This window comes from Mus caroli, chromosome 4 (assembly GCF_900094665.2).
Source record: "Mus caroli chromosome 4, CAROLI_EIJ_v1.1, whole genome shotgun sequence".
NCBI lineage: Eukaryota > Metazoa > Chordata > Mammalia > Rodentia > Muridae > Mus > Mus caroli.
This window is the reverse complement of record NC_034573.1, coordinates 128,594,534-128,604,191: the sequence shown is the minus strand read 5'-3', so window position 1 is coordinate 128,604,191 and position 9,658 is coordinate 128,594,534. Positions and strand designations below refer to the sequence as shown.

Below are 9,658 nucleotides of genomic sequence, written 5' to 3'. Positions count from 1 at the left end.
CTGTCTTCTGAAAGAGTAGCAAGTACTCCAGTCGGAGACCTTACTTCTTAAAGGTCTCGCTAATTCAGCACTGCCAAACTGGACACCAGACTTGGGATGCATGAACCTTTGGAGGCTGAATCACATCCAAACCACAGCATGTCCTTCCTTCCATCTCTCACCTCAAGGGTAAAGCCTCGCATTCCTTCAGTTCCTCAAAGTCCAGGTCTGGTGCTGGAGATTTCACTAGCATCTGCTCTTGGCCACTTCCACTCATCCTTGAAGTTCCAACTGAGAATTTTCTCGTATGAGAAGTCATTTTGTATCTTTGAACTTCTTCCTCACCCCCCATATCACACACACACATCTTCCTAGCAGCATTCATCCTGAAGCCTTGTCATCACTGAATCCTTGCTTATAATAAAACCTTTGGATTTGGGGCTTTCTGTAGTCAAGGACCACGTCTCTCTATTTCTGCAACTTACATGTGCTGTGTAGCAATCTCCTCTGGACTGAAACATTCTTTCCAAATGGAGCCTCAGGAGATTCAGGAAGTGAACAACTTAGGAGTCTCAGGAAGTTTCTGAAGCTGGCAAGACCAGTTTATGGCAGCAGGTGGAGGAGACTCTCTGACTTGGTGAGCTGCCTGTAAGCTATCCAGGGAGATCTGGGGATACAGATTTTCTGAGTTGGGGCATCCAGGCAGGGGCAGGCTTTTGGTGATGTAGCTGCCTTTGGGACATCCCTACTTCGGTAAGTAATTCCTCATTTGTACTTTTATAAATCAGCCCAATAAATGTTGGTTCTCCAACTTGACCTTCGGTGAAATCATTACTTATTATTGATTTTATGGCACAGGGTCTTACTCTAGCTTAGTCTAGCCCAGTAACTCTCTATAGCCCAGGTTGACCTCAACATCATGGCTCTCTCCTGCCTTAACCTCCTTCCTGTTGGGGTTCTAAGCATGAGTTCCCATGCTTGCCTAGTGTTCCCAGGTAAGGTAATAAAAGACCTCAGTCAGATAGAAGGTTCAAAAGGGAAGGCAGTGACATTATTGTGGAAAGAGGGTGCTTAATATAAAAGGAGCCAGGAGGAGAGAGACATTATCACTGGTGATGTTAACCCCAACAAGTGGGCATGGCTTGGGGTAAACAACTCTCCTGGTTTTCCCCAACACTATCAGTTTGAACCAGAAAGTTGTGTGCGTCCCAGAAATAGCTTTAGTCCAGGCAGACCTAGATTGGCCATCCCAGGATGAAATCCCAATTATTGGACTGAATCCCAATTACTGGGCTGCTTTCTTCTTTGGATTAAAGGGGAAGGACGGGATTAATGAATTATCTGGGCCCCAGAGTCAGACAGAGCTTTGCTTCTCAACTGCGTGGCCCTTTCAGCTGGTTAACTTTTGTGGTTGAATTTCCTGTATTTTGGAAAAAAAAAAAACCTAAGTCACATAGACTTGTCTCTCAATGAGTGCTCACCATGTCCATGTGTGCGTGCTCCTATGTATGCACGTAGATGGAGGACAGAGTCAGCCTGTCCTGCTCGCCACCTTAGTTTTTAAAAAGATTTAGACATTTTTATTTTATGTTTATGAGTGTTTTGTCTGCATGTGTGTTTTTTGTATGTATGTGTGTGCATGTATGTATGTGTGTATGTGTTGTATGTGTATATATGTGTGTATGTATGTGTGTATATGTGTATGTATGTGTGTATGTGTGTGTATGTATGTGTGTATGTGTGTATATGTGTGTGTGTATGTGTGTATGTGTGTATATGTGTATGTATGTGTGTATGTGTGTTTGTGTGTGTGTATGTGTGTTTGTGTGTGTGTATGTGTGTGTATATGTGTATGTATGTGTGTGTATATGTGTATGTATGTGTATGTATGTGTGTGTATATGTGTATTTATGTGTGTGTATATGTGTATGTGTGTATGTATGTATATGTGTATGTATGTGTGTTTATGTGTGCATATGTGTATGTATGTGTGTTTATGTGTGTATATGTGTGTGTATGTGTGTGTGTGTATATGTGTGTGTATGTGTGTGGGGTATACCATGTGTATGCAGAGCTTGTGGAGATCAGAAGAGAGGAGCAGCTCCCAGCTCCCCTGGAACTGGATTACAGATGGCCATGAAGCACCTTAGCTCCTGGGAACTGAATCCAGATCCTCTGTAAGAATCACAGGGCTCTTAGCCACTGAGCCACCTCTCCAGCCCCACACCTCCCCTTTGACAATTTCAACCATGTAAAAAAATGCATTTGATTTTATACACTCTCAACTACTCCGTCCCTCGCTCACAGGCATCTCCATCACCATCTTGACTTGATATTTTGTGTGGGTAACCATAGGCACAATGAGTTCACGGTCTATCTCATTTCTTGTCACAGGACGTCTTAGTTAGGGTTTTATTGGACCGAAAAGGAAGTTGGGGAGGAAATGGCCTATTTGGCTTCCTCAGTTGAGGAAGTGCCACCATGAGATCTGGCTGTAGAGCTTTTCTTAATTAGTGATCAATGGGGGAGGGCCCAGCCCATTATGGGTAGTGCCATCCCTAAGCATGTAGTCCTGGGCTCTATAAGAAAGCAGGTTGCATGTTGTCAATTCCTTTAGGCTCCGCCCAACAGTTACCTAGCAACAGCTTGCGTTTCTCCCTGCCAGGTTCGAAGACCACTGTTAACCATAATCTATCTCTCTCATATCCCTGGCTGGACCCTACGTCTGTTCCTCTCTCTCTCTTCTCTTTCTGTCCTTCTCTGTCCCCCTTCTTTCTCCGCCTCTACCCCTTTTCCAGGTTCCCTTCCCTTCCCTTCCCTTCCCTCGATAAACTTCCTTTTGTTCTAGGCCTGTCGCATGGTGGTGAGTCCTCAGAGGAATGGGCCCACTGAGGTTCTCCCGCCGCCACAATATACTGCCGTTTTATAAAACAAAACACTGAGCAAGTCAGGGGAAGCAAGCCAGTAAGCAGCGCTCTCCATGGCCTCTGTATCAGCTCCTGCCTCCGGGTTTCAGCCCTGCTTGAGTTCCTGTCCTGATGGCCTCCAAGGATGGATGCTGATCTGGAAGTGTAAGCCAACTTGTAGCTCACTGATTGGCTAAACTTCCTGGCAGTGAGTGCAGTGGGCTGTCTCCTCTTCCTCAGGGATGGGATCACAGGGGCTCTCTGACATGCCTACCCTACTTAAAGTGAGTGATGGAGATCCGAACTCAGGTCGAACCTGGCATATGGAGCAAGCACTTATATGGCACTTATATGGACTGAGCTATTTCCCTAGCTACTGTAGGCTGAGTTTTTAAAGGGTCTGTGCACGCACTCAGGCGTTTGTAATCGATTTCGGATTAGCGCATTCTAGACAAGCATATTCCCTCATCACCCCTTCCTTGTCCTGGAACTCACTCTGTAGACCAGGCTGGCCTCGAACTCAGAAATTCGCCTGCCTCTGCCTCCCAAGTGCTGGGATTAAAGGCGTGCGCCACCACGCCCGGCCACCCTTTCCTTCTTTTTCCGCATTTTTTTGCTCTTGCCTCTCTTCTGACATCCTCAGCCATCCTTGATCTGTCTGGTCCCACTGCGCCTCACTGAGCACTACCCACCACGAGGGGGCAGAAAAGAACCAAGAAGACAGGTGCTTCTCTAGTCTTCCCATCTTTCTCTATGGCGCCTGCTGGCCCCGCCCCAGGGGCGGAGTTACCGCACGTGACCTGGCTGCCAGGCGACCACGCCGGCGCAGTGGCCACGCCGCTGTCGCCAGGCGTCGTCCCCCTGCGCCGCTCCGCCCGGTGGCCGGCTGAGGCTGCGGCCCCGGGCTCTGCGGCTCCGGCTCCGGCTCCTTCCGCGGCGAAGCCGTGTACCGCCGCAGCCATGTCCCGAAAGCAAGCGGCGAAGAGCCGGCCGGGCAGCGGCGGTCGCAGAGCCGAGGCAGAGCGCAAGCGGGATGAGCGGGCGGCGCGCCGGGCGCTGGCCAAGGAGCGGCGGAACCGGCCCGAGCCTGGCGGCAGCGGCTGCGAGGAAGAGTTTGTGAGCTTCGCCAACCAACTGCAGGCCCTAGGGCTGAAGCTGCGGGAGGTGCCGGGGGACGGGTGAGGCGGGCCGGGAGTGCGGGAAGCGGCGCTGGGGATGCGCAGGGCTGGTCGCAGAGGGGGAAGCAAGGGCCAGGCTTGGTGGGACGCTGCGGCAGGGTCCCCCGTGGGTCCGAGCGGGTCTGAGAGGTGACCTCGAGGTGCAGCTGTCATGAAGCCGAATGGGAAAGGACCTAGGTCCCGCTCGGTGTCATGCTGGCCCTCCTGGGTGTCCTCGCCCACTTCTGCACTGGGGTATCGAGGGCGGAGAGCTGAAGGTAGTTTCCCCAGTGCTTGCTTCCCACGTTTTGGGTTCCCTAAGTAAAAGGCATGAGAGTCCCGGGCCAGCTGCTTCTGGGAGTCGGATACAAGAGTAGCAGCTGGAAACAGAACGGAGGAAGGCGAGGGGAAGCAACTTAATGGAACGGGGACGTGGGTCCAGGAACGTGGGGAGAGAGAAGGAAAAGAATAAAGAGACGGGGAGAGGAACGGGTTAGCAGGTCCGAGGGAGCCTGCCTGCTAGGTGTGCTGTTGCAAGAGGCACTGTTAGTGTGTTCTTCTCTAGGAATGGTCAGGTTGAGCCATGGAAGAGTGGAATAACAGCTAAGGAGTCTACAAAGGCACTGAAGCTGGGGGATTTGCCTGGGCTATAGGGTGACAGGGTTTCAAAAAACAAAACCCAACAAAACCAAACCAATTTTTCCCCCTTGAGAAAGTCTCGCTATGTAGTCTTAGGGCTGGCCTGGAATCCCCTGTGTAGACCAGGTTGCCCTTAAACTCATAGCCATCTGCTGGGATTAAAGATGTGTGCCTCTGTCCCCCTACATAAAGTATTTTCTTCATTTGATACACTACGCTGAATTTTATTGATCAAGACTCAATAAACTAACCCCATTTGTATCTCCTGCATTCAGAGCTTCAGGCAAATTGGATAGGTATTTTGCTTAAGTTGCAATTAGAGTTAATTGCATTCAGCTACCACTTCGAACAATTCCTGGGTCATAGGAGGCATTCAGCACTTTGTTTTTCAGGGATTAAAAACTGTTAAGGGTGGTTAATTGCATTCAGCTACCGCTTCGAACAATTCCTGGGTCATAGGAGGCATTCAGCACTTTGTTTTTCAGGGATTAAAAACTGTTAAGGGAGGCCACCTAGCTCCAGTAGAAGTACAAACTGCGGTAGACATCAAACCATCAAGTGAAGCTGGGCGAGGTGGTGTGGGTCTTTAATCCCAGCACTGGGAGGCAGAGGCAGCAGATCTCTGAGTTTGAGACCAGCCAGGCTTACCAATGGAGCCAGGGTTGTGACACACAGAAACCTGGTCTTGAAAAACAAAAAGCATCAAAGTTGAATGCTGTGGCCCAAGGTGTGGGCATTCTGCAAATGGCTAGATTGTATCTGTCATACTGAGCAGGGTTTCTCTGTGTCAAAGAAATAGGCTGGGGAAATGCAAACTATGGAAAGATACAGTAGTTTCCCAGGAGGGAGGCATGTGGCAGTAGGTCACTTATAGCTTGGTTTGGGGGCCCTTTTGTATTCTGAAAAATGCTGTGGAATAAGCACACATATGCACTGTATGAGCCACAGCTCAATATTTACCATATTCATAATTTAAAGACAGGAACCCATTAGCCATCCTGCATTGAGATAGTAGCGATACACACACACACACACACACACACACACACACACACACACATATACAGGCAGGAGATCTTTATGTAGCTCTGGCTTTCCTGGAACTCACTACTATGTAGACCAGTTCAAACTTAGAGATCAACTTGCCTCTGTGCTGGGATCAAGAGCACTGCGCCATCATGCACAGTAAGATGTCAGGCTCTTGAGAACTACGGATGAGAGAGTGAGGGTGAAGAAGATAGAGGCCTTTGTTCTGAGCTTACGGATACCCTAAAGGGGTCTCCAGGCTTTAATACCTCTGGGCTGTACTTGGGGAGCAGATCGGGGGGGAAGCAGGTTGGTATGATCTTCATAAGGGACCACGGTGGCGCTATTTTGAGGAAGTGGCTGACATGCCTTGAAGTGCCAAGGAAGACCTTGCCTTCCTCAGCCAGCAGGGCCAGCGACTTCCATGTGCAAGGTGCCTCTCACAAGAAGCCATGCTGGAGCAGTTCACAAAGGAACAAGAGGAGTTTGCCTCTGTGGGATGAGTGCGGGGCGGGAGGCCAGAGCATGCGTGTCTAATAGCTCCGAGTGCTGCAGTTTAATGGGAGCACAGTATAATCAGGGTAGGAGCACTGGGAAGTGAGGGGCAGAGGCTAGCTACTTCCCAGTCTGTTGTTTGTCAGTGTTTGATGGCTCCATGCCAGCCTCCTGATGTGTACAAACCTTGGCTGGGGTGACATCTCCTGGGCTGGCTTTGCTGGTCTAATGTGGCACTGTCATATTTCCGTCTGTCATTGCAGGTTTGGAAGGGTCACAGATCTTTCTTTTCTTTGAGACAGGGTTTCTCTGTGTAGCCCTGGCTGTCCTGGAACGCACTCTGTAGAGCAGGCTGGCCTCGAACTCAGATCGCCTGTCACTGCCTCCTGAGTGTTGGGATTAAAGGCGTGAGCCAGCACTGCCCGACTAACGGATTATTTTATGTGTTAAAATTTGTTGAGTAATATCCGGTTAAGATATAGTGATGTTGCTAATATAAAAAATAGTTACTAGTTTCTACTGTTTGTGTTTTGGCCTAGTTACAGCTTGGATGGCCTAAGATGGGGACTTGCTGTAGTAGGTGGCTCCTTGAAGTAGTAGGTGACTCCTTGAAGCGTTCTGTACTTGCTTGTTTTTCTGAACTCTAATGCAGGACCTTACAGCTGTGTATCCCTAAAGTGCAGTGGTTCTCAAGCAGGGATGGTTTTGCCTCCTGGGGGACTATTGGACTGCCTGGAGACGTTGTTGGTTGTCACAGCTGGTGAGGAGGGAGGTGGTCCTGCTATCTGGTGCCCATAGGACGAGGATGTTCCCAAGGATTGACAGTGAGCAGGACATTGCTCCCGACACAGACACAGACAGACCCAGGTGTCCGTAGTGTGGCCGCTGAGCAGCCCCGCTGCCCTGCGGTGGGGAGATCATGACGCGGGAACAGCCGGATCTCTGGGAGGCCCCGAGGGCCATGAGATGCTAGCTTGGTGCCATCTGCAGTGTGTGTTCAGGGCTTCCTAAGGGAACCCAGGGCACTGTAGTGCTTGTTATGTTTCCTCTGTCGCTGCCTTATAATTCCATCAGAAAAACACGTTATTTTATTGCAGGGTTTTTTTTTGACTTTGGTGGCTTCGAGTAAAGGCTGGCAGATGACAAGTGTTACTTGCACACAGGGTAAGTCTAGCTAGTAATTACCTTTAATGGAACATTGCCTTAATGTTTGGGAGAGCCATGGCTAGAGCCAGCTTGCCCAGGTTTGCATCATGGACAGTGGCGTTGTTGTTCTCTGGTGACAAGGTGAGTGAGCTTGGGGCTGTGTCGTTTCCCGGCATGTTCAGGTATTTCTTCCTCCCCTCTCATTAGAGCTCGGGCAGGTGCAGACTTCTGCTGGTTCTTGTCGCTTAAGTACTCAATGGGTGATGTCCTACGTCCTAGCTGGGTAGATTTAGTGAGGTTCAGAAAGGTATCGGTAGGTGTGACATCATTTTGGGAGTTTAAGGCCTTGGGCCTGAAGTGGTTTTTGAAGGCTGTGCTCTGAGCTGAGGCGCTGGTTATCAACTCCACCACTGAACCAGCGGAGGCCCTGAGAAACGGAATACCTATTGATTTGACCTGATAAACAGGGACGAGAGACCTTACTTGCTGCCTCTCAGGTGGGTTAGGTAAGGTTGAGGTCTGCCCTAGAGTGCTCCCCTCAGCATCTGCACTGAAGAGCCAAGGTGGCTGCTCCCCTGGGCACAAGCACAGCCAGGCGTGTTAGACGAACTCGGTCCGTTTCTGAAAGATCTTATCCAGCATCTTTGTTTTGACAGCAATTGCCTGTTCAGGGCTCTGGGCGACCAGTTGGAGGGCCACTCTCGGAACCATCTCAAACACCGCCAGGAGACCGTGGACTACATGATAAGGCAGCGGGAGGACTTTGAGCCCTTCGTGGAAGACGACGTTCCCTTTGAGAAGCACGGTAGGTTCCCCATGGGACCCTGGGACCCTCGGGAGTCAGGCTGGGTAATTCGCCCACCAGCACCAGGTGAGGGTAATCCACCCTCACCCACGGCCAGGGTTTGCTTATGTAAATTATGCCATTCTTTTACCCAACACTCTCCTTGCATATTCTGTGATAAGCCCAAGTTGTATAGCTGGGAATCCATAGATTTAGATGTACGTCTCCTCCAATCAAGAGATGGTTAGGGGTGTGGCCCAGCCAGAGACTGCTTGATCCTCACACAGCACCACCACCTCCCAGACAGAAGAGAAAGGAGGTGATGATAGCAGACCAGACTTTCCACCTCTTGCCAGTGGGGTGGGCGGTAAGCTGTGCATACACAGAGGCTACTCTTTAGGCAGGCCACGCGGGGAGGGGGAGGGGGAGGTGTGCAGAGATGCTAGCAGTTTATGGAGTTTTTCTTGATTTTTAAAATTTTATAAAAAGGAGATAATAAAACACCTGAAAGGATTTTTTTTTTGTAAAGATTAAATTAGGTAACAAAATTAAATACTTAATAAGTTAGCTGTCCGAGGATGATGGGACTATAGATACGTTTAATTGTTTTCGATAGTTTTTTAAAAATAATCATGTATTTATACCTAGAAAAAAAGAAATCAGCGAGCCCACGTTAACATTAACATCCCAAAAACCTAAACACAACCCTTCCCCCGCCCCTTTTTGAAGCAAGTCATTGGTTTTCATTTTAATGATTCTAATTAGTTGCAACTTAATTAGGCAAAAATCTATCAAATATATATCTATATGAACTTCAAATGTTAGTTTTGAGCAATAATTACTAAGGCTCTATTACCCCAGGTACTGACAAGGTTAGGTTATAGCTACCATTTATCTTTTGGTTTGGGTGTTTGTAGCCTGACCTTTTGACCTTCCCAGATGTTACCCATGCCACTGCACCCAGTTTATGGGGTGCCTGGGATGGGACTCACACCCTCTTGCATGCTGAGCAAGCGTTCTCCCAACTGAGTTGCATCCCCAACCCACCACCACATCTCCACCACTCGGTTTACAACTGTGTCTTACCAGGGCCAGGCAGTGTAGTCTCTGTCCTGATGACAGTGTAGGGCCACATGGAGAATGGAAGGGGGCTAGTCTCGGAGGAGAGGCAGGTGAGGAGGGGAGGCTGGTGAGGAGGGGAGGCAGGTGAGGAGGGGAGGCAGGTAAGGAGGCTCTCCAAATTGGCAGTTCCAACAGTGATGTGGTCAGTTTATTTTACTCAGGCAAGAAAACCAGGGAATTTAGCTCTATGCATGGAGGACAGAGGGAGGTGTATGTCTGGGGACACTGTGGACACAGTTAGTGACCCAGTGCCCTTCCTGGTCCTCACTGGGAACGGGCACATGGACCTCTGGGTGGGTTGAGTGCACCTGCCCCTGAGCTCTGGTGGCCCTCTTCCTGGGATTGCTGTTCAAGCAGGCAGTTTCAGAGCTAGCATTTTACAGGTGTGGGGGGGGGGGGGGGGG

General features: G+C 49.6%; 1 protein-coding gene across 1 annotated transcript in view; it reads left to right on the top strand.

The window, feature by feature from the left end:
* The first annotated feature begins 3,733 nt into the window (after nt 1-3,733).
* Nucleotides 3,734-9,658, top strand: part of Otud3 (OTU deubiquitinase 3) — an 18,148-nt gene continuing 12,223 nt past the window's right edge. The window contains exons 1-2 of the mRNA XM_021160811.2: nt 3,734-4,063; nt 8,005-8,153. Coding sequence (XP_021016470.1) covers nt 3,846-4,063; nt 8,005-8,153 — 367 coding nt within the window. The 5' untranslated portion in view covers nt 3,734-3,845. The remainder of the gene's footprint in view (nt 4,064-8,004; nt 8,154-9,658) is intronic.